At 40.7% G+C, this 25,654-nt stretch overlaps 1 protein-coding gene across 1 annotated transcript in view; it reads right to left on the bottom strand.

Moving 5' to 3' along the window:
- The window catches only part of LAMA1 (laminin subunit alpha 1), a 98,724-nt gene extending 83,899 nt beyond the window's left edge, over positions 1–14,825 (bottom strand). Inside the window, exon 1 of the mRNA XM_059843661.1 lies at positions 14,570–14,825. Within this exon, the coding sequence (XP_059699644.1) occupies positions 14,570–14,825 (256 nt within the window). The remainder of the gene's footprint in view (positions 1–14,569) is intronic.
- Positions 14,826–25,654: the final 10,829 nt, after the last annotated feature.

Genomic DNA, 25,654 nt, shown 5'->3' with positions numbered 1-25,654 from the left:
GTGGCAGACAGGGTAAAACTACTTTTTACAGATGGTATGTGAAGAGACACAGTCCCAAGAATAAAAATCTTCCCTGCAGAGGCATAGCTGATTAAAATAATTTCTTTTACAAACAGCTGCAGAGACAGAAGCATACACATGAGAGTTCTACTCCACATGGGCTTCACTACACCACCAAATATATTCAACAAGCACAATAAAGATAATACATTTTGGTATCCAGATCAACACAGTAAGGACGGCAAAGCTCTTACAGAAATGGCATATTTAAGACAGCTTCTTCCTGAATCTAGATTCACTGATCTGTCTGATATTTCTAGAAAGCTAACTAAATTAGGGAGGTGCTTGTTTTTTTTTTTTTCCCCAAAGAAGAGAAACTAATGGGAAATGAACACAAAAGATTATATGAAGCAAGCCAAGAACTGAGTTCAGAAAGTATTCTGGGTTGTTCATCAGTGTATACAATGAAGACTCTAAACCAGACTTCAGTGAGCAACTTGGAGACATTCAATGATGCCAACAGCCTGATTGCTCCCTAAGTATTTTGGCTTTTTCTGTGCTGAGTGTAATAAAGCAGTAATTTGCAAGTGAACAAAGTAGATCTGACTTAAAAAACATAAAGAGCTGATGTGTTCAGTTACAATGAGCTTTTATTGTGTAATTTTTCAGAACACAGAAATACTTGAAGGGGTCTAATCTCATTTGCAAGTTAGCATTTTTTAAAAATGTAAAGGCAATCAGCAGCTCATAACAAGCTGGGAATGCTGAAGTTTGCTCACAAGCAATGGATTCTCCCTTCACTGAAAACATACACAGAGTACACAGTTGTTCAGAATAGTTTGAAGCACTTCAGGAGAACCAAACAGACTAAAGACAAAATGTAATAAAGTGTCACAGTATTAGAATGTATAAAATATGCAATAGCATTACACACAGAAGTTGAGGTCACATTCTTGGTAACATTCTCAGACTATTTTCAGTAGCACAGATTTAATTTAGTTGGTCTTATTCAAGTTTTGGATTAAATGAGTTTACTAAATAAAAACCCTGGAACTATCAGGCTTGGGTTCAGACTCCTAGCCTGCTCAAGAGATTTACTCTCATTATATTTTACCAACAGGCACCCCTAGTTTAAGCTTCCCTATACACTTTCATCAGAATCCTACTCTGTAATCACATCAAGTATCTACGCTGGTTTCCCTAAAATAAATGGGCTGAAATAGGTAACTTCTAACTACAGGAATTAAGGTACTAATTCTGTTATACAGTCAGCAAGAAATGTGGGTTTAACACTCAACCTGCCTTATAATCCACTTTGTGGAGACACTGCCTAAAGTGTGTTAGCTGCAGCATTAACCCACCTGAAAAGCTGAAAGCTTCACCACAACTTACACAGTAAGCTTAGGTAGCAAGACACTAGTTAGAAATTATTTTGAAAATTGATCACACCTGCTTCTGTAGCTCAGAGAGGAGAATTTCTGCAAGCAGAACATCAAAGTTACAGGATTTAACTACATAGTATATTTGAGGGTTTTTAGCAGAACATCTGTAAACTTTAATTTGCAGTATTTAGATAAAATTACTTCAGAACTAAAAGAAAACTCTACCATGACTGCATGTTATCTTTTCTTAAAACCCATTCTCTATTTCTTCTCATACTGTAGAGTAAAGCTGACTAATGAGTCAATCACAGAAACACTAGGTAGTGAAGATTACATTTATTTAATTTAATCAGCTTTTAATGTAAGAACATACTAAGTCTGCCTGTTCTTAAGAGCTTCCAATGAGGATATGCCTCAGCATTCTTGACAAGTCTATTCTGACAATTTATCACTTTAAAAGTTACAAATTTTCAGTCCTCCTTGCTGCATTCATGATCTTGATTACATCTTTTGTTTACCTGAGCTGTTATCACACACCTTATCCCAGACTATGTAAATAATCCTCTCAATCTTTCTACAGTCCATCTTCTACACTCCTTATCCTTCTGAGTTCTTGGCAGCTTGCATTTTTCCAACAGTCTGCACCCTCAGACCTCATCAGGACCAACTGGAGTAGAATAACATCTTAAACTACTGACAGTTTTGTGAACACACATGAGAATAAGTTTTGTATTTTTTCTAGGTACTGCTGTTCTGTTTGCATTGCACACCAAGCTAAGTAAAACGTCCTGGTCTATTGTACTGCAGAGCCTGAGCACTTATACAAAAGAAGTATACTCCACATCAGACCCTGGAGGAGTTCAGGTTATCTGTAAAACAGATTACTTTGCAGCCATTTGCTGAACACTCAACCACTTGCTTTCAGAACAGTCTGCTGATTATTTTACAGCTCTGATCCACTCAAGCTTTTGCAAATCACACTTAAGCAATCCAACTGGAGTGCCAGAAAAAAGGACAACAAAACAAGTTCATTACACCAGTTAATGTAACAAAAACCATTCTGTTTGAACTCCACAAGCTGTTAGAGCACAAACAAGCTACAGAGGACGGAACCTTGCCCCTTCTTCAAAATGGCAAAGTCTTCTCTGCCAAATATTTTTTTCTGCAGTTCTTATGTGCACTCAGCATTATTAATGAGGGCCATAATGCAGACAGGGTACAACAGCAAAAGCATTTTACCTACTGTGGTCTCCCTTAGGCTAGATGATGTGCTAATTAGTATTGTGTGCTCAGAAATGTATTGAAAACAATTACAATGCTGCAAATTAATAAAGTGAATAAAGTCATAACACTACAGATTAATAAAAATTCCATGAAAACAGACAGGAACCAAAGTAAGCAAAAGTTCTCTCAGTCAAGAATGAACACCAGCTGCACTTTTCTCCCACAACTAGTTTCCTCAATATAGTTTGTGAAGGTTAAGGAGCAAGTGTCTGGCATAACTTGCATGTCTTCCTTAAAATTCCCAAGCACCAGCACATCACCAGGCTGCTGGGCCCAATGTAACAGAATTTGAACAAGGTTAAAAAAAAGTGGGTTTTTTTTTTCCAAAGTAAGGTAGAAAACCTGGGTTCTAAAAAAATTAAATTTCAAAGTGTATGAAGCATGCTATATACAAAATGATTGGAAAACTAAGGAGAGGATAAGGCTGCATAGACATGGTCAGGGTGCAGATGCTTGAAACTGAAGCTTGAGTTTTCAGCCCCAACCAGGCATTCCTGCAAATGTGCTATGTTATTTCCCAAATGGAGGGCACATCATCTTTGACAGCCTGAGCATAGAAAACACTGGTGAATTCAATAAGTTTCATAGCTTACATCCCAGCCCTGAGTGTGGTTCGTAGTATTATGGCTTGATCTTTTCACAGATTTGAGGGATTTGAGGAAAAAAAAAATTAGTTCCTGGGGAAAAAAAATTCTATCACAGGTATTTCTAATACCTTCAATTTCGACAGTAACTTCCTGGTTATTTCGATCAGAACAAACTAAGGGTTAGTGGAATAAAAGAAAACTAGATTTTGTGCTAGTTTTCAACATCAGACAGTACAACTTGATATGAAAGGCAAGTAATTTTGAGTATTCTATCATGCATTTCCAAATTATAATCAATATTTCTTCTGTCAAATCATGTTTTGCAAGTATTGATTTTTTGTATGCTGTTGGCTAGTTCAAGAATCTGCCCAGAAATTGTCACAGATTTACACCAAAGCAAAAGAACCACAAGTTGACAGATGGGCAGGCTGCCAAGGAACAACAAACCTGCCAGACCATGAAATTAGTTCTTTCTTGTTCACCCAAAGCTTTTTCCACACGTTGAGGAGTCTGCATCATTGTGCTTGCTGGTTTGGGGGTTGTTCTTTCTTTTACAAGTACACTAGCTTTTTTCTGAAGTCATCAGTTGGGAAAAATCTTTGCTCAAACCTGAAGTAAATACAAGTCACAGCTATTAAAGACTTCAGTGTCTTGTCAGTTTTGCTTATATGCTGCCTAAGACACAGTATCAGCTTAGAGCAACATAAGAGAAGCACTGGCAGTGTGACTGGCATGTCAAAGACTAGGGACCTCAGTCACTTGTCACTTATGATGTGCCCCAATATCAACAAAATAAAATATTTTTGTTCTTACTGATGTAGGACCCATAATAGACTTCCCTCACACCTCCTTAATATGATTCCTTAAATAGTATCTCCCACTGAACTTCTTTTCTATCACCAGTTTTCAACCTGAAGCAACTGTCTAGTAAATGAAAATCCTCTTGGTTTAATCCTAATTAAATCTGCATGCATAAATGTGCAGCTACACCAAATCATTCATTATAATAAAAAGGAATTTATGACCCAAGTATCTCTTAGCCCTCTTCTGATTCTAAGTTTCCATTTATCACTGGCAAATTCTAGGAGACCTGAGCTTGGGAAGAATTTTAAAGGTTTAGAGGTCCCACTCACTTCGGTACTGTGATTCAGTATCACAACCAAACAAAATGTTACCACTTTTTGCCCTGTACAAACACTAAGAAGGTTAAAACAGTTAGAAATGCCCTTGAGTCAGTTGGCATCACCTTGTGATCATAAATGAAGTAGGTGCACTACAAAGGAACCCTGATATGTATTTTTCACTTAGTGAAAGCTTATTATTAACTACCTGTACACAAATCCAAATTTTATTTCATTTTCTTAATTAAAAAAAAAGATTTGTCACTTCCCTTATGTTAGAAATTGTAGCTGTGGTAATTTAAATAGAAATTTAGCTTCATCTAAGTCGAATTTTTCCGTTTATTAACAAAAACTATTTCAAGTTCAAGAGATTTCGGCATCTCAGAACTACCAGCTCGCCTGTTTTCAGACACGGAAGAAAAATGTTTTCATTCCAACAGGCACAAAACCATTATCAGGGCATATACAGGCCTGTATCACTGCCAGATCTTCCTGGGTAGAAGAAAGCACATTTCCTCCAGCTTGAATGGACTTGAAAAGATTTGCAACTGTTTAACCCCAAAGACATGCAAAGCTTGGTCATTCCCTGATCTCTACTGACAAGATTTAGCAATCTCTAATTTTCAAGATTAATTGGGAAAAACCTACTGGGGCATTTTCTGTAATTTTTTTTACATTTTATTTCAGTAGTAACCAACTGTTCAACATGATATAGAGGTAGCTTTCTGCTGTTTGTCAAAAGTAAAATATATCCTGCTACTTTTTTTTCCTAGGCATTTTACTCTAGGCAACAAACTGCAAAACACCATGCTTTGTTTGGTCATGCATCTGCTGGTCTCCAGGCACACAAATTAACAAATGTAAAGGACACAAGCTGCAACTATTTAAAAAAATTCATACCGAGTCAATTGTTGCACATGTTTTATGTTTCAAATTCTCACCACATGCAAATTCTTATTTCCTTATTTTACAGTAAATACCTCCATGAAATTCAAAAGCATTTGTGTCACTCTGGTTAAGTTCCTGAAAAAGTGTAATTTTAAGTACCCAAAAAACAAGGGGGAAAAAGAAAATATTTTTTAAAGTTCTCTTCTGTACTGCCATTAATACTCAAGAACTCAGCCAGTCGCATGGAATTTTAATCAAGTGTTCTGAAAGTATTTTGCCTTTGGCCTGAAAACAAGAATGATGCATTTCAGCCCAAAGCGCAATTTTGAAGAAAAATTCTAACAGACTGAGAGTTCAAGTAGTTTAATTTAAAATTCAGCAATGTTACAGTGACACTAAAATAATAGCAAGGCACAGTTGGATCCTGCCTGAAACACCCCAAACATTTTTTGCTGATGACTGTGGGAAACAGAGCAACATGGTGAGAGATGCAGAATGGGCAGCTGAAAAGATAAGGGAGGGCTGCTCAAATTTTAGAGAGATTGTATCATCTCTCAATACTCTGTGGTATACAAAAAGGGTTTTCCTCCTTGGGGCAAATGTCCTGACCTCTTCCCTGCCACTGTGCCACCAACAATCCCCTTCTGACACTCTTTCCCTACCACTCCTGCAGGATTCTCAGCCTACCAGAAACACCCAAACTTGGATGTGTCTATTACCACTATTAGCCATGGCAGCACAGCAACAAGCAGATCTTTCCACCAAGCACCCACAGAAAAGTTTCTGAGCAGCCTGACACATCGCAGGAGCTGAACATCAGCATGGCAACCTCTGGCCCACACCAAGATACAAAATGAACACAGCTGTCCACCAGCAGCTATGTATTGAACCTATTGCTTCATTGCTGCCTTTAGGTCACATCCTGCTGCTGATCACTATAGAAAGTTACTCAATTCATCTGGAAGTTCCTCATCCCATCACAAACATCTCTTTCTCATTGCCTGCCAAGGGTTGCCTTCACCACGTCACTGAAAACCTGCACTGCACTTTGAAGAATCATTTCTTCAATCAGAAATATCCCCATTACAATGTTATCAAATATGCACAAACCAAGCTGTCCCGAGTGTGACCACTCCCAAGTAAAGTGTGGTCATCCAAAGATGGACTCTACATTTGCTGCATGCCTTTAGCATTGATGAACTTGCTCTGGAGAACATTGGCAGACACACTGTAAACCAACTTCAAGGAAGATTAATTGGGATAGGTCTGGAAATTACTTAATTCCTGCAACTTTTAGTTTAAAATTCATGTTTACATCTAAAGACAGTTTCAGTATCAAGCTCACATTTTTGCATTAGCAAAGAAGTGTGTGGTTCCTAAAATTCTAATCAAGTCATAGTGAGATTTATTGATAATATCTAAATAACCTAGCTACAGTTAAAAAAAAAAATCACAGAAACAGCAGATTTGCCTTCTGTCTATACAAACCTTTTTCTTTATGCTTTAAGACATATATTATCAATTGAACTACTTTGGCAATTAAAAGAGACACACAAAATGAACACATTAGTTAGCAGCTACTGAAGGAATGAAGAACTGAGTAGATGTAAAGTACAGCAACTCTCCCCAAGCCAGTGAAGCAGATTTAATCCTTCATTTTGCCATCAAAGTTTTTATCTCTTCAGAGTATTTTAAAGGGTTTTTTTTTTCTAGTTGAAGGCATTGAGCACACATTTCAGAGACTACAAGCTAAAGTAAATAAATGGAATCCTAGAAATTTCATCAGCATATATTTCACAACCCTAACTTAAACCAGGGTATCCACAGATCTTGACAATTCAAAGAACCTTTATGTCAAACTTCTGTTATCTAGCCCTTCTCAGCCAATAAAGTAGAAACAGCCTGATCATCAGAGGCATTGGCACACTGTTACAAGCCTTTTCTTCCTTCCTGTCCTAAAGCAGTGGCAAGATATGCACAAAAGACAGCACAGCAAAGGAAAGTAAAATATATGAATGGTGTGGCATGGAGAAGAGCACAACACATATTAGCTATTCATGCATTTGAATTAAAACCTGACAGGAAAAAGCAGTGGAATCTCTTCCATAGTGTGTGTAGTGGAAGCACTTTCAGGAGCTGGATTTCTCACTTCTATAAAGAAAGAGCCAGAAACAGAGAAGGTGGAATCCAATTAACTGGTTTTTAAAGTACAGGCCTACTTCTGGTGCTAGGCTCTCCTGATTCACTGTCTGGATAGCCCTAGGTGGATCAAGAGTTCCCTGAGGAGTCAGTGAAGCCTGGATGGGCACCATCCAGCTTGGCAGCAGCTCTGCCTGGGTAGGGAGCATCAGAGATGCAGTCAGGCTCCCCAGGTTGCCAGCCCGCACAACACCTTCTGTGCTTCCTGCTAAGCTCACTCTGCCAGCATCCACAAAAAAAGAGGGATAACTTGGATCCCTGCTCCAATGCTCCCTGGCAAGGCTGCAGCCAGCCAGAATCAAATTGCATTGGATATCTCAGCTGCTACTGTGCTTTTTTCCTCTCCTTCCCACACAAACATTTCTTTACACACATCTTTGGCTTTTGTGACAGAAGGCAAAATTCCAGTCATGCTTTCAAAAACCTGATAGAAGTAATCAATAGTAATCTAAGTTACCATCAATGACAGCTCCAATTCGCATTTATGCTCAATGACTGCATCCCAATGTTTTTTACAGTCAGTGAGACCTACCCCCGCTGATTTGCAGAGTTAGGATTTTGCTATTAAAAACTTCTTGCTTCATCGGGTCAACAAGACAAAAATACTAATCAAAGAATCAAATCAAGACTAGAGAAGTTGTTCTGAATTACCTGTAAAAGTTCTGCACTGTTCTCTCAGACTTTCAGCAAATAAAAGTTGTGGAAATACAGTTAAAAAGGTAGTGGACATCAGCCTATTTTCAAGGTCATTTTTGAGCAAGCAGCAATAAAAAAATGCAGGCAGAGCCAAGGAGAGAAAACAAGTTTCCACTTTGGGAAGACGTCTTCTTGAACAGCTTTTTAAGCTTTATTTTCATGCGAGAATCAAGATGGGGGCTGAGTCCCGCAGCGCAGTGCAATAAATGAGCTCACAGAAAGGAATTACATTACGCTTGCAAAACAACTTTCAAATCTGAATCTTTAATCTAAAAGAAATGGTTAGGGAATATCTCTGACAGAGCTGTTACTGTATCAAATGACAGTTAAAAAAGAAAATCAGCAAAAGCTAACAAGTTAAAGATGACAAAACAGAAGGAATTTATTGCTGAAGGCTGACATCTATTTTGCCTACACAAAGCAGCAGTGGGATCTTCTTGGCCTTTGCCTGGTGGGAAAAGCCCAGAAATTACAAGAAAAAAACCAACCGTGTCAGCCCATCAGCCCATGGACCCATATTAGCTGCTGCTTTACAAAGCCTGCCAAGTTGAACTTGTGGAAAGGGCAGTGGGTGAAAATGCTTGCCATGAATCCACCTCTCTTCCAATGGCTCTCTGAGCTCACATGGCTACTAGAAAGTTGTGATTTTCCAGACATACTCAAAAGGAAAAAAAAAGAAAAAAATCAGGTTTTCAGGTAAAACTAAAGCATTCTCTCTGTATTTTGCCTTGAACTTCTTCAGAATTGGAACTGCTGTTTCACATCAGAAAGAGAAGTTAAAATTATGTGCATCTATAATATTTGCTATTAGAATACTGAAAGTTAGTTTCTAGTCTTACAATTTTATGTTTTCCTATTTTCAGACTGTTATTTATCTCTACTGTAATTACAAAAGAAGTCTTCCAGTTTTCCTATAATATTGTTATGTATACAGCTTTCAATACACAAAAATGTGTATAAAATAATTATTTTCAGGGAAAAAGCAGCTTTCTTCAGCTTGTAAAAAAAGAGAATACCATGATTGAGAAATCATTGAAGTCCTTATATAGCAAAAGTAACTAAGAAAGAAAAAGCACAGATATTTCAAGCCTTATTTTTGCTCTGACACACAAGTAAATGAAGCACTGACCTCAGATCTCAAAAGACAGAGGGCTGTACCCATACCTGCAACCTCAGAGGCACAGTACAGAGCCTCAGATATCCCTTAAGTACCTAAAAGCATACAGAAATAAGTTTGACTGATGTGCTCCTAAAGTTTACACCAACTAACAAATCACAATTCCTGCAAGCTGACCTAACCAATCTTGCCTTGCAAAACTTTTGCAATACACTGTTCCTCTGTTTGGTCAGGAAGGGATGTCTGCAGGACAGGGGGAAAAAAAAAAGCAGGGGACAGCAACAAACTGGTTTCCACCTGAAGATCTTTTCTGAAACAGATGCAAATACCAACAACTGATCAACATACACTGATAGCCCTAAACTTCTAGAGATGCATTTTCTAAGCCCTCAGGGAATGGGGAAAATATTTACAACAGACAAATTTTTTTTTATCTTAATCTTCAATCTAACTTAGAATGCTTTCATGGGATTTTTCTCTGTCACATACCTTTATACTCCAAGAAAAAAGAAAATGGTCTGTGGCTTGCTGGCAATTTCTTGCAAAATAAATCAGGGAACAAAACACAAAGCAGATTTTAAATTTAGGGCTTTAATCAACACCAAGCACATTTTCCCCACAGAATGTCCACGATGTTCCCTTCAGACTACCAGAAAAAAATGACATTTTTCAGTTCTTTTTTCTCCCCCCAACCACAAGTCAGGTCTCAAACTGCAAAATTTGTCCCTAGTTGAGATCAATTACTTTTTTACACTACATATTCCTTATAACAAGGTAAAACCTCATTTCTATTTAATAAAAGTTTCAAAATATATTTGTGCTGCTCATCATGAACTTAGGGAACCTGGTAACTTTAAGACAATGGTATCCAGAAAATCTGCATTCCTGAGGACAAGCAATGTGGCCTCTGTTTGAGGTGACATCATCAACAGGTCATCTAAAATTGACCTTTTTAGAGTATTACATAGAACAAAGTCCACTACATTAAGACTTTGACAATCAAATGGACACAGAGGAAACAAAAGCCAAGAGCTCTGGCATTACATCTGCTTTTCCACAGTTTTGCTGGGGTGTACCAAGGCCAAGAGAGAAGTGGCTGCTGCAGCTCCATGTTTCCAGGCCCAGCCACTAGTAAAGCTGAGCAAGTATTCCCAACAGGCACATACAGAGCCACCCACATAATGCAATGGATATATGGATATATTCAAATACATATGGCCAGCCACATAGATCCACAAAGACAGAAACACACAAATGCAACCACCAATGGTTTCATCCTGTTCCCTGCTCCAGGGAAAAACATGGATTCATACAGAGATGGATTTCTTCAATGCCCATCCACAATGTGCATTTCTTAAATACCCAAAGCTGGAGACTCACTGGATCCAGTAACTGTGCTCCCCCACACCCAAGATCTCCTCACTGCTGGCATCTGGCACATGAGCCCCTGGGGTCCACATCTCCACCCCAGCCACCGAGGCACAAACTGCCCTGCACACACACCAGCCCCACCACACACACACACAATGGATCCCTACACACTCACTCTTTGCTCAACCACTTTGATCCCTGCATCTTTGGCCCTTCCTCCGTTCATCCCAAAATTAGTCCTGTGCATTCCCAAAATGTTCTTCCCGTATATCCCAGGATGGGTCCCATACCCCTGTAGACTGCCACCACCCCAATCCTGTAAGCTCTAAAAAGCTGCTCCCATAACACATCAGGGGCTGTCAGAGGAGAGCCCTGGCAGGGGATCATTTCTCTGGGTTCATTATTTATGTTGCTCCACCTTGATCTCGTGTTGATTTGTGGGTGGACATGAGACTTCTCACACAATCTAAGAACTTAAATGAGAGTGTGGACAGCTAATAAGCATCTTGGGGCCCTGCTACTTAGCCCACCCAAACACACAAGGTATGTACAGGTTCACTGTAACAGGGATTTCCAACCCTGAGGAAAAAGTGGAAACTTAAGCCAAATATACCACTGTACCAAATTTTGCCCAAAATTAAGAAGTTTTTACCTTACCACAATGTTAAGTGATTCTGCCTCCAACTCCTGTCATATTTTTAGCTCACTGGTCTCCTGCCCCACACTGCGAGCTGCAAACAGCACTGCCTTTTAAGTCTTCCACAAGCCTCAAGGAACCTGAAGTTTCTTTTAGTGTTCTTTATCAGGAAACAATATTCACATCAGTGGAAACATAGGAGAAACATTAAAGGAAAATATTTAGAAGTAAAGGCAAACTTTGCAGGGCATAGAAAAACATTCTCATATTCTGTAACAGTTAATTCTGTTGCAGATGTTGGGGAAAAAACTATTTAAGACTGATGGCAACAAGGCCTGTTCAAGCCACTAGCATACATGAACCCAAGATGCAATATGGTGAAGCACTTAAGATACCTTTTTCATCTCATACAGGAAGCAATTGTGAATACAATATTCAAGTCATCTTGAAACTCCAGAAAAACTTCCTCCAAGCACATTCTGGAAGACTGTCTCTCTGTTTTAAAAGTGTCAGAGGAAACTATTTCACTGCACAGAACACCTTTGAATGCATGAGGTTGAATGCATGAGGCAGCTGAGAGTGTAAGATCCACCTACCTAGGCTCACAGACTAACAGCCAAATCTACCACACCCCAAACTTCTGTCAGATGCTTTAACTCCTGCAAGTACATCACTACTTGAGGTGGAACTCACCACCCTGAATTAGGCACCAAAGAGCCTTTCTTCACTAAGTGGTAAAGAGTGAGTGGTACCCACAAGTGGTGCCAGGCTTGAGTAACCTAGTAAAAAAACCCTAAAGACTAAAACAACAAACAAATCCCAGCAGACACTGGTACAATAGAAGAATTTCTCCTGAAGTCAAACACCTTATTGCTGCTTGTGGCAAAGAAATAAAAGGGAGGCCTGCACTTGTGTTTTCCTTACATTCTGAGCACCCTAATGGTTCAACTACAGCATCAGCTTTTTTTTCCTTCTGTAAGGAAACTTGACATCTTGGCTGTACAGTAGCTCCTTTTCAAAGACAGGTCTGGAGAGATTTCACACACTCCTCCTCTGCATTACCTGTCACAGCAGCTTGGTAATACAGCACTCTATTCAGAGATTGGAGATGTAGGCTCAAACCACCTCAAACTAAGGAGATTAACAGAAATCTCCCACTGCCTGGGAATGTGCTCTAACAATACAATTTATATCACTTGTGTTTCAATATTAAAAAAAAAACAAAGTGGCTGCTCACCATAATGTCATAATTTGTATATTAGCCATAGCCTAAGAATACTTACTAAACCAGATCCTTGAAGCAAAGCAGGTCTGAAACCCAATGGGTGACAGGCATATGAAATACCTATGCTCATCTCTGCCCAGATGGAGTACCTCCCCACAGCTATTCGGTTCCCTGAGCACCAGCACTTATTCCAAAACCCCAGCCAGGAACAGAGCAGGCTACTTCAGCACACCAGCTTACACAAACAAACTGAGATGCAGCTGAGGAAATATTTAGTCTACAACTACAGCCTTCCAAGTTAACACTACCACAGGTTTACAGTAGCAAGATTTTTTTTTAATTACAGAAAAAAAAAATCACCTGACAGTGGCAGGGTCAAATATACGAAATACAGGCAATAGTGTTCAAAATCATTAACTGATTTTCCTTTCTACTTTGAAGACATGTATCACCTAACTCCAGTATAACAAAGAATGAGTTCCAACAGAACAAAGCTGCTACAACGAGCCTCCAAAATGGCTTTTTGCTTCTGACACTGTAAAATAATTCCTCTGTATCTAGACACTGAGTTACATGCTTCATGAAGTTACTCCATTAATGAATACAAAAGACCCAACAGAAAATGCAAACCAAACTTTTGACCATGATAGGAATACTAACAAAACACCTGTAGTTAAAATTCCAACTAAATTTTATAGCTATGTAGATATTAATCTTTAGGCTGAAAGAATCAATCATTAACTTTCAAAGCTGTTCAGTGCAGTGACTTCAGGATCGTGTGTTTCTTTTTCTTGGAATGGACTTCAGCACTTTCTGACAGACCCTTGCAGCTGTGGTACCCCCAGTTTCTTCATTTGCTGACATGACAAAAACAAAACTGAACAGAAAAACAAGAAATGCTTTGAGTCTACCACAGCCCTCTCCACAGCAATGCCAAGATACCTTTTCCCCTAACTTCTCTTGACAACTGCTCTGAGAAACCTTTCCATCCTCACTTCAAAATGTATTTTTACCTCAACAAGATACTTACAATTCTGAGCTTTAAGTTGCTTACTTGCTGTAAAAGCAACATTGCTACTCTAATCTGCATCACATTCTTCACATTGTTTTAGGATCAGTTATCTTGAATTGTGGCTTTTGTAAGGCAGTTCACCACCAGGGGGGTTGAAACTCACAGCTTCCTCGGATGATCTGTGCTCTCACGCAGAGAAAAAAAAATTCTATCAACTTAATCTAATAGGAGGAATTGTCTCTCGACCTGATCTTTCAACTGGAAAAACGTAATTATGAACTTAAATATTCCCAGGAGGGGCAGCTTAGAAGCAATGAAATATATTGGTAGCTTCAATCACTGACATAAAAAGCAAGTATTTTATCCAGACGCCTCTAGCACCCGTTGGCTGCTATATAAAAGCTGCACATTACTGTAGTGAGATCACTGCCAATGTCAATGAAAAAACCAAAAATGGTATTCACTCTTGTCACCAATACATGACAAGCTTCAGGAAAATTCCTACCTTTTATACTGCATGTTATCATATATATTCAAATAGGAATTAGTATTGAATTAAGATTATTTGATGTAAGATGGTACCTTCAAAAAACCTAAAAAGCAAAGTTTATATCACTTTGTCTGGCATTTCATTTGTTTCTACAACTGAATTTTCAAAACCCAACTAAATAATATTTATTTTAAAGCTGAGACATATGGCCTTTGAAATTTACTTGGGCTTGATTTTGTCCTTTTTACCTAGAGGATATTTTGTACACATAATTACATTAATAAACACTGGCTTTTACTGCAGCCTGTAAACATCCAGATGCTAATCTCCCACCCTATATCCACCTCAAACACTCTACTTCACCATAAAGAAAACAAGTCGTGCATCTGCACAACATATGCCTTTCAACCATTTTCCATTCAAGATTTTTTTGGTTTGTTTTTAATAGAAACCTAATGGGACTGGGGATTCATGTGCAGGGAGTAGGGATGGGCAGAAATTCTGGCGCGGACCCCAGCAGCAGCTGACCCAAGCCGAAGGTGAGAGCACCTGGTGTCTACCAGCGCTTCCCATCACGATCCAGGACACCGCAGAGTCAACCACTGTTAACCCAGCAACAAAGCGAGCCGATGTGCTCAGTAGCTTGGGTCTCACCAGGACAACCCAAGTTACGGCACTTGGAACAAAGAGGATGCGTGTGACGAAGTCATTGGCAGGGTAAGAACTCGGCGCGGAGCGTTCCGGTGTCCCGGCCGCAACGCACCGGCCAGCCCACGTGCAATAAAAAAAAGGAAAACTTTCGTAAATTGTCTCCATTACTTCTTCATGCTACCTCTGTCTCGTGCCCGGAAAGTCGTTCGGGACTCTTCTCACTCCTTATAACAGAGCTTAATCTGGTCTGTATTACCGACAGCGTGCGGCATCCTTCGGGGCTCCGGCTCCTGTCCCTTCCCCAGAGAGGGACCCCAGGACTGCGGCCCGTGCCCGGCTCTGACCCCATCTCCCGCCGGGACAGAGGCTCTGCCGGGGGCTCCCTGGGCCGCCGCAGCCCTCCCCCCGGCCCAGGAGCTGGGAGCGGCGGGGTCGCCCCCTCCTCCCCCGGGTCTCTGCCGCTCCACAGGGTCTCCCACAAAGGGAGTGGGCGGCCCCGGAGGCGGCCGGGCGGAGTGGCCCCCGCCGCCGAGGGAGGAGAAAGGACTTCAGGGAAGTGGGGGAGGGCGGCTGCAAAACGTGGAGATGGGGGAAGAGAACAGGGATGAAAGAGATGGGGGAAGCCGTCGGGAAGCGTGCGGTCGGCACTGCCGGACCCCAGCCCGCCTCCCACAGCGGGCTGCCTCCGCAGCCCAACGCGGCCCCTGCCGCGGCTGTGCCCGGCGGGGAGGGGGACGGGGACACTCTGCCGAGGCTGCCCCAGCCCCACGGGGCCAAAGGCTGCCACGGGACGCGGCGGGCGGCTGCAGAGCAACCCCGCAGGCACTGCCCTGCTTTGCCTTAACTGCTCACCCCCGCACCCCCGTTCTGCGCTCACCTCGGGGCTGGCCCTGCCCCGGCACGCACAGCAGCGAAGTCACCGCCAGCAGTGCCAGCAGCAGCCGCCGGCCGCCGCTGCCCATCGCTGATGCCGCCGCTGGAAGGACCCTACCCGCCCCACCGAACCCGCCCGCCTTATATGTGCTCCCCCACCGCCCCCGGCCCGCCCCGCCCCGCACCACCGGGGCTTGCTCGCACACCCCGCTTCACACACACCCCTCCTCACACACCTCCGCCTCCTCACAGACCCCCCCTCTTCACACACACCCCTCCTCACAGACCCCCCCTTCATACACACCCCTCCTCACACACACCCCCCTCACACACACCCCTCCTCACAGACCCCCCCTTCACACACACCCCTCCTCACAGACCCCCCCCTTCACACACAGCCCTCCTCACAGACCCCCCTTCACACACACCCCTCCTCACAGACCCCCCCTTCATACACAGCCCTCCTCACAGACCCCCCCTTCATACACACCCCTCCTCAGACACCCGCGCGCTTTTCGCTCACGCAGTCCCCCCTCCTCACACATACGCTGTCCCCTCCTCACACGCTCACACGCCCCGCACCGCGCGTCTCCGGCCCCGCAAAACCGCCCCCGATGCACTTGCGGTCCCGACCGCATCTTGTGGGTGATGCGCGGGGTGCGGAGAGCCCCAACCCCGTGCCTAAAAAGTTCCGGAAAGCCCTAGTTGACGAACCGAGGAATTTTTGCAAGGAAGAGGAGGAAGGTAAAGGTGAGTGTGCGAAATAACAAGGTAAAAGTGTGAGAAGGGAGAAAGCACCGCGAAGCTAATTCAACATACAACATTTCCATACGGCTGATATTTCCACGTGTTAAAATAAATAAATAAATAAATAAATAAATAAATAAATAAATAAATATCTGTTAAGGCTTTCCTTAAAAATATGTCATCCCCACCTTTGAAAGTTCGTTCCCGCCCTGATAGTTTTCCAGCTCTTGTTCCACATAACCACAACAAATCAGCCATGTTTGTAAATTAAATGAGTTCTCAGCTGCTAAACTACAAGGCTGATTACTTTTTGTCCCATAGGAAATCTTTGCAGCTTTTTGATAATCAGCTACTTTATGAAACTAGCATAAAACATAGCAAAAAGGTTGTAGAGATTTCTCGAGATAGACACATTTATTCGGTGCTTCAGGAAAGTTCATCTCCATTAGGCTTTACTGCTTTAAGGTTTGTCAGGTCACAGAGCTTATATCTACAATACTCCCTAATGAGTGTTTCAAGGAAGGTGCAGCAGGGAGCACTTTCCTGGGAAAAGAACTCCATGCCAAAAATCAGTTAAGGCAGGGGAACTTGACTCAACAGATACCATCTCTCAAATGTGAATTCCTTCTTTTCTATGAAAAAAAAGTATGCTTGTTTAAAACATGCTGTTTATTTTTTGGGAAAACCTTGTGCTCCTCTCCATGGTATTGCATTAAAAACCATATTTCAGAATAAAAAAATATGTGTGAGTTGCATGAGCAGAGTTAGGCTGCAATTCTTCAAATTGTGGGCAGCTCTTTGCAGAGTTTGGACTTCAGCTTTTTGATTGATCAAGGAAGTCAGAGAAGTCAGGAAACAGGAAAATAATAGTGACTCACATATTTTACATAAATGCAGTTTCTTATTGTGTAACTCACAGTTATGAGTTATACTTGAGAAAGTATACCAATGTTTATATTCAAAACATAGACAAAGAGAAATATCTATGGGTCAAGGAGATATAAAATGAAAAATTTCTCTCATAAAACCTTATCAAAGGCCTTCAAGTCTGCAAATAAATAACACTCCACATCTGTCCCTTCCAACAGATCCATTCTTTGCTCACACCAGGAACTTCTTAAATTTCAGGACAGGCAAGGAGGAGCAAAGCAAAACATCTGTGGAGAGAAAAGTCAACAAATTTCAAGAGCCAAAGTGTCGTTTGGTCTAAAATCATAGAGGTCAGGGTAAGGAATCCTCTGTGCAGGATCATAAGCACCAGTTGGGAGCCAAGTACAAAGGAAAGGGAAAAAGAGGGAGCATCTGCGCAACATAAAATCTGCCAGTTTACAGCTTTATGATCAGTTTAACCATTTCTTCAAGTAACAGCAAGCTGAAGAGCACTATGTTGCAACCATGCAATGATAAATGCCTGTTTATTATAACATGTATTATATCCTCATCAGAATATTACACAAGAGCTATGAAATGTAAATTGAGATCCCTCTCTGGACTTTATCATCTGAGTTGATTATTATAGTGTAATTAAACATCTGTATACAACTAAAAAATTCGCCATCTAATTAGTTTGCAGGAGGATATCACCGTTGTTCAGTGCCTATTATACTAATTTCCTAAGAAAAGGTATTCTTCTGAAATTTCACTTCAGTATGTACATTCTTGGAGAAGAGGATAAAAGTGTTTTCTATTGCTCCTTTCCCCCAATTCATTGCTGGTATTACAAAGTACCAGGCAATCAGAATGGTCCTCGTTGCAAGGTACGGCACCATTAATGTAGTTTTTTCCTAGCATAGGTTTCTAATGAGCTTTGAACAATTATGAGGATGGATGAGAATCTCAGCTTCTTCAGCAAGTGTAACTTCATATTTACCCCAAGTGAGTGCAGCAGGTATTGCAAGGAGAAGATTAGAAATTTCTTAGTCTTTGACAAACCAACCCAATGAGAAAATGGAATGCCGTGGTACAGGTAAGACCACGAATGAGTGAAGAAATGCAAGAATGAAGCGTTTTAGAGCCCTTTTGTGTATGTTTATACATTCCCCAAAAAACATCTGCACAAACAGAGACTCTGAATGCTACTATAGCACATATGCAAAACACAGCTAGTAGAACTACACATTCAAATAGTACAGGAAGCATCTATATTTAAAAAAATGAAATTGCTGCTGGTCCAGCTTCACTCGAAAGAAAGACAGAGATTGCACAGACTTTAGGAACCATAATATCCGAATGCCTCACGATTACCGGTCTTGCCAATTAAAATGTACAACAAAATAAAACAACCAAACAGATTTGAAAGGTAAGACAAAATCTTTAAATACCCAGAAAAATACTCAGAGATGTGGTTATAGGGAATTTCTTAAAATCTTGGTTTTTCTCTCACCTATTTTCATTAATTACATTTGTCTTAATGACTGAGTGTTTCAGTTGCAAAGGAATAGAAAATCCTGATAGTTAGGATGATGTAGCACAAAGTGGATATGTTAATCCAACCATCCACAGATAATAAACTATGGACAAAATAATTGCCGTTGGCAAAAGCACAGGTTTGGGAGAGTTCAAAACAGAGAAAACCCAAATACTGAGTCTGAATAGAACCACTCTGCTATCCTGCACATAAGTAAACTCCAAGAGAACACCAACTATGTTTTTTCAGCTTTTGTCTGTGTTGCTGTGCTAAAGGCAGAGCTATTGTGTTAATGGCAGGTTCCCTCAGGCCCCTCAGGAGCATGAGGTCACCTCCTGACCCCAGAGGGCAGCGGGGGCACTCATAGCTGTCAGCAGTGCTGTGCTTTTCCTCATCCAGAGCATTTAATAACTTGCATATCCCACCATCCTACCTTACCCCACTACCAATGCATTTAGGCACATTTCTACACTTGTGAGCGTCACTGATGCAGCAGCTGCTGGAATTGGGGTAGGGAATTTGGCATCATTTCCAGAAGGAGGTATACTGTTTACCAGTAGATAAATGCAGACAAAGCTACATCAAATGGCTAAATGAGATTTTTTTCTGTAGCTGTACTATACAACCAAGGGTTTCTAATTTTTGTTGGGCTTTTTGCACACACTTGGAATCCATTCTGCCTCTGCCTCATTATCTCATAAGAACCTCCTGAGCATTCTGAAAAAGCATTTTGGAAATTATTATCACTTGTAATCAGAGGTAAAAACAGTACAATAAACTGCCTGTCTGCTGCTAATATAAACGTTCAGTAACTACTAAAAGCTGGTTTAAATAACTTTTCAGCTGTTCCCCAGAAATCTTCAAGTATTTTTCTCCCTCCCTCAGAGTAGGATGTCCAGAGGTTAATAAATCTGAGCTGTGACAGATAAAAGAGAGGAGTAAATTCAAAGCAAAAAGCTCTTCACAGCACACCCTGCCTACAACTTCCTCTCAATAGAGACACTACCTCAGCAACTTGACAGGCTGGAAGTGCAACCCAGTAAAGAGATGTAGGCCAAGACATCTTTCAGGTTCCTCCTGGTATTCCACAGCTGGAATACCAACAGCAAGAGTCTTTGCCCTTTCTATTCCTGAAAGTGATTTCAGGCTGTAATTTGAATTCCATATTACTTGTCTTCCATGAGGATTCAAGAAAAACTGCTGTTCCAGAGGAATCTGGGAAACAGCTGCTCCAGGAGCCTGCACAAAGCTGTCACAGGCCAGTGGAAAAGGGACAAGCAAATTGAGTGCCTCCTGCCTAGCCAGAAAAGACACCACATCAGCTGCCCCCAAGAGCAAGGTCCCACAAGGGCTTGGCTACTTCATGGTACAAGCTTCACTGACCTCCGGAGTTGTCTGAACTGAAGTGCTTACCAGATGGCAGGCTGGCTTTGGAGAAAAGTAAGAGCTCCAGGACAGACTGGATGCCACAAGGGGGGTGCAGAACAAAACAGGAAACTCTGTAAATTCATACTTTTATTAGAACCCTAATTGCCATAACACAGAGGTTTTGTAAAACTTGATCTATCACCTATGCCTGGTGTATGGCCCCACATTCATGCACCTCCACATCCCTCACACTGACAGCACCTAGGAGTAGCGGTACCCTTCCATCCAGCTTTCCAGGGGCTGTGAACAGTCCGTCACACCCTCCTATTACCAGCTGTAATCTATCCCAGGAACTAAAGGCAGAGGGTCCAGACACCTCCTGTCAGGCTGCTCAGAAGGTACCAAGGTCTACAGCAAAGAGGTCCAAAGCCCTGCCAAGAAGGAGATGTGGGCAGGAATTACAAGAGCACAGAAGCATCATCACAGCCTGGTTGTGTAGGGTCCTTCCCCAATTTAAATAAAAAAGTCACAGCAGCTACTAGCATAATAAAAGTGCTTTAATAATAAGATATTAATAAGAAGAGAAATATTAGACTAATTCCTAGATCTCTTCATCCTGGGAACTCTACTTCGATGGAGCATTGGACAGACCCAATAGCATTGGACAGAAAGCAGTGCCGTTCTCAGACTCTCTGTTTTGAAATGAAATACAGAACTATTTTATTATATTGCAGCAAATACATCACATGCCTGTATTGTGCCTAGGCATACATGCCTGACTGCACATGCTTGACTAGAGAGACACTGCTTGTAACTCTGGGCTCTTCATGGCTACCAAAACAGGAGATGCAGGCAGCAAGAGACACAGGGTAGCCCAAAGCTGTGCCTGCAAAGGGCAGCATATTTTCTGTGATACAGTTCACATGCTGGAAACTGGCTATTATTCAGCAGGACTGACTGGATGGTATACTGAATTATGGCAAATACAATTCTCCCCAAAAGATCACAGAGAATTCACATTAATTTTTCTTTTCTTGAAAAAATGGAACCTGTAGGCAAGGGTGAAATATTGTCACTACAGGTGACAACAGAAACCCTTCCATAGTGCTATTCCCAGTCTGGGCATGAGACTTTTCCTTATGTTTTGATTAAACTTTGCAAGAACTTGAAGGCTTCAGCAGCAAATGCAGGCTAAGGAGCAACCACCATAAAGTTCACAAGAGACATCTTTAACATGACAAACAAATGTTAATGGCATGAAAAAACTTACTGTTCATCTCCCAGCTAATCTTGTAGGAAAAACTAGTGGAACTTGAAGGATCCAAATCCATCACCTCCAAATTTGTTTTAGGAAGCAGTGAGAATATGACTTGGCCTTCAGAGAGATACGAAAGCTAAATGGCATTTAATTTATGCTTCTAACATCTCAGATAGTTCTGAGTGGATGGAAAATTTATAATTTAGCTCATACTTTTAAACCACAATTAATTTGTGAGAGCAGTTGTATTTTGTGGATAATTATTGATTCCTTCTTATTTTGCAAAAAAAAATATTAAACAGGAGTTAATCAGTTAATCATACCCTCTGATCTTTTCTTCAGTGAACTTGCATTTCTTTTCAAGTGTAGTCGTGTATGCAGTTGGGAAAAGATCTGTAGGACACCAGTGTTGTTCTGGTGGTTGATCTTTTACTAGCAAGTGGTGAGTTTTCCTGCTCAGAGAATACGCCTGCTTATGCAAAAAAACTGTGTTAAAAGATCTTGGTGTGAGATTAGTTAAGGATTCATTACTTTTTTTGTAGATTATATAGAGATAATGCAAAAAACAAAACTTCAAGAAGGCATAAGATGAAAGCCAAGAGCTTAAATATGTGACGTTAGTCCAACTTGTGGAACAATGAACATCTCCAGTTTTCTTCTGCAGATTTTAAAATTAAGTAATTTATTTATACACTTAAACACGAATTTGATGTCAGCTTTAAGCTTCTGTTATAGAAATTTACCATAGAATCCAATTCAAGAGGCAATTTAACTTTATTAATGTGGGAGGAAATGTGAGCATAATGTGAGCTATTTTTTAACCTTAACTGCCATTCCTGCTATTGCAAGAAAGTGCCTTACACCTATCTGGAAAGCCATTATTAGCAAACTGAATAATTTATCACTTCCAATTTGCAAGAAATTAGCCCTTCCTAAGACTAAAACCATAAGCCATTTAAAAAATAATAATTCAAAAACTTATGTCAGGTTTCTAATTTGAGGAACAGTTGGAATGTCCTAATGTGCGATTCAGAGAGCATTATTTTAAAACCAGAACCAACTTTTCCTGTCTATTAAAGAAGGTGACTGTGCTTTGCTGCTATCTTATGGGCACCCTTGCATGTATTTCAACTGGATTTTCACAGGTAGATAAAAGTGGGAAATTGTGACTTGGAAATCTCTGCGCTTCACTTTTATAAAGCTATTTAGTGACATCCTCTACTATTCAAACATTACTATTAATATATGGGATGGAAACAGAGTTAACACTTACATTTTGTCTTTAAAATGAACTCTACATTATTTGAAGTGTATGATTTTTGAATTAAATACTCTTGTATTTAACTAACTACAGGTAGTTCTGGGATCAGCCTTTAAGTTTTGTTGAAAGAATACCCTGATTTGGAAAACAGGGGAAATCAGATGCCTTATTTTTCATAAATAAATACATATTGCAAAGGACAAAATTTATGGGGCAATCTTAGGTTAATTCCTGTCAAGTGAAATTGCACTGAGTAGAACTTACTTTTAGATTCCCTTTCTACCTACATAGCTATCCACAGTGCAAAGTCTGTGTTAAACCTGCTGGCAGTAGTGCTTGCTGTCTCTTTTGTGCTGGGTAAACAAAGGTTCATCAGCGAAGAAGCAGTCTAACAGTTTTTAATATCTAGTGAGATATCAGCTCCACTTTAGAAATAATTATAATTAAAATTTTATGAGGCATTGGAAATGTTTAGAATCTGAATTGCATAGTGAAAAGAGGGTGTCTCTGTGACTACACAAATGTTATACCCATGATGGATGGATCGTCAGGCTGTATTTGACTGTTTCTGTGTAAATTCCAGTGCTAATTAGAAGTTTGTTTTGGAGAACAAGACACAAAGCCAATCAGTTTGATGAGCTGAGAGATTAGAAGCTGAGCTCACTAGCTGTCTTTGACTTCAATCAAGAAATGCTTGTGTTTAAACAAATGAAAACATTATCAAACTTTAGTCAATGATGATTTTCAGTGACACTGCAGTGTTGGATTCACTGCTCCTGGATTCCTCCCTGCACATTTGTGGTGGTCTGCAGGGAGCAGGCAAAGGTACTGTCCTGCAAGAGGCAATTAAAATTCTTACCCAGCTGCAAAAACTTTCTTCTTTTTCCCCTTTCCCTTCCACTGCTGTGCAGCCAAAGGTGACCCCACCATAGGTACTCCCAGGAATGTGCAAATCTCTGGTATGAGGCTCCATCAGCCTGAAAATGATGTTTGTATATCTTGAGCTGCCCACAAAACCACCATTTTCTCTCTTTTGTTTTTTTTTTTCCAGCTTTCCTTCTGTGTAAAAGCAAGAAAAAAAACTGGCTGATGCCTCATGCACAGTGAAACCAAGCAAACTTTCTTTCTTTTTTTTTTTTTTTAATTTTCTTCTTTTTTCCCTTAAAGTCTTTTGTAAATGCTATAAAGGAACATGTAAAAATATAGCTATTACTGCTGTAGGATTTTTGATAAAATATCAAGAACTACAGCAAATTGGAAGTTTTTCTGACAATGAGTGACTGAATACAAGCCAACTATAAAATAAACATTGGTTATATAGGTTGGCACAGAGAGTTTATCCTGTGATTTGGGGGAGTACTTTATATTATAGCATTCCCAATGTACTCTATGATCTCTGTAAGCTGATGACACAAACATGTAAGATTGAATTAATTGGCAGGGCAATGAAGCCACAAATGCAAACCCTATAGGAAAAAAACCCAAACTTTAAATCCCAGACCAGCTAACTAACATGTAGGCTAAGAACTTCCCAATGAGATTGGGTTTGGGTGAGGGGTTTTTTTGTAAAATCATAGAATCCTATAATTGTTAAGGTTGGAAAACACCTTTAAGATCATCAAGTCCAACCATCTAGCGCCATGTTCACCATTGAACCATGTCTCAAGTGCCATATTCACATGTTTTTTGAAAACTTTCAGGGATGGTGACTCCACCACTTCCCTGGGCAGTCTGTTCCAATGCTTTACAACCCTTTCAATGGAAAAAAAAATCCTGATAACTAAACCTCCCTTGGCACAACTTGAGCCCACTTCTTCTTGTTCCGTCACTTGTTACCTGGGAAATGAGACTGACCTCCACCTCACTACAGCCTGCTTTCAGGAAGGTGTAAAGAGTGATGAGGTTCCCCCAGAGCCCCCTTTTCTTCCAGGCTAAAGAATCCCAGGCCCCTCAGCTGTTCCTCACAGGACTTGCCCTGTAAAAGCTCTGTTGCCCTTCCTTCTCTGGACTTACTCCAGAGTCTGGATGTCTTTCTTGTAGTGCAGGGTCCCACTACAGAGGGAGCAAGTGCTTGGAATAAAACATAACCACTTAAAAGAAGAAATATAAACTACTGTTAATCAAGGTAATGTAGTTTCACTGTCAAGACCTGCGAAAATCTTGCTCCATTGAGAAAGCTCCAATAAGCTTCAAGTTTCTGATGTTATTCTGCAACATTTAAGGCAGCCACAGGATGGCACTGTAAAACTGCAAGTCAAAACTTCGAACTCAGTTCCTGCTAAAACCTACTTCAATCTGCTAATTGAAATCAATACAACCAGTCGTCACAAAGCAGATCCCACCAGCTTACTCTTTAATGTATTTTTTTTTTTTTAATTTCCAGCACCTTTCCCGAAGCAATTCAACACCCTCAGTTTCAGGGTCTCACAGACCCTGCTGCTGTCACTGCAGGCAGAGTCCTGGTGCTGGTGGTACCTGGCAAGAGGCTAGACAGCTCTGCATGCTTCAGACAGGCAAAACAGCCACTCTGATTGGAAAAAAATTATGAGACAGGCTGTCTGTAGGGGAGTTTTTCTATTCTTAACATAAGCTTATCTCATAAAGCATGAGTTTTATGCATTTATTTTTCAACAGCCTGATGTAACTTATTAGCTGTGTGATTGTCCTCATCAAGCATATAGTGCCCAAAGACTGACATTATCAGGCTTATTTCACACACTGTTCCCCTGATAGTATTTCTGCAAGAAGCAGAGTCCAGAGTAGGTTGCAAAAGTGTGGGTGGGAGAGGGGTGTGGGTACTGGAGCTAATGTGCAATGTTGAAAATTATTGTGAGTACAATGGCTGCTTCTTGGCTGTAGCATTTTGCTACATTTAAGTACATAATATCTATTTTTTGCTTCATCTAAATGCCAAATTACCCTCATCCCTTTGAAAAACAACTTTCATGGAGCCTTTAATAGCTTAAAATTTTCTGATATTGGGCTCCTCCAGGTACCATACTGAACTAGCTTATTTGCATTTGAAAAGTAGGACACCTTCAAAGTTCATGGGTTTAATTGGTTTGCCGAGGTAATGGGTT

Source organism: Haemorhous mexicanus, chromosome 1 (assembly GCF_027477595.1).
Source record: "Haemorhous mexicanus isolate bHaeMex1 chromosome 1, bHaeMex1.pri, whole genome shotgun sequence".
NCBI lineage: Eukaryota > Metazoa > Chordata > Aves > Passeriformes > Fringillidae > Haemorhous > Haemorhous mexicanus.
The sequence above is the reverse complement of the archived record's forward strand: the minus strand, read 5'-3'. Positions and strand labels throughout refer to the sequence as shown.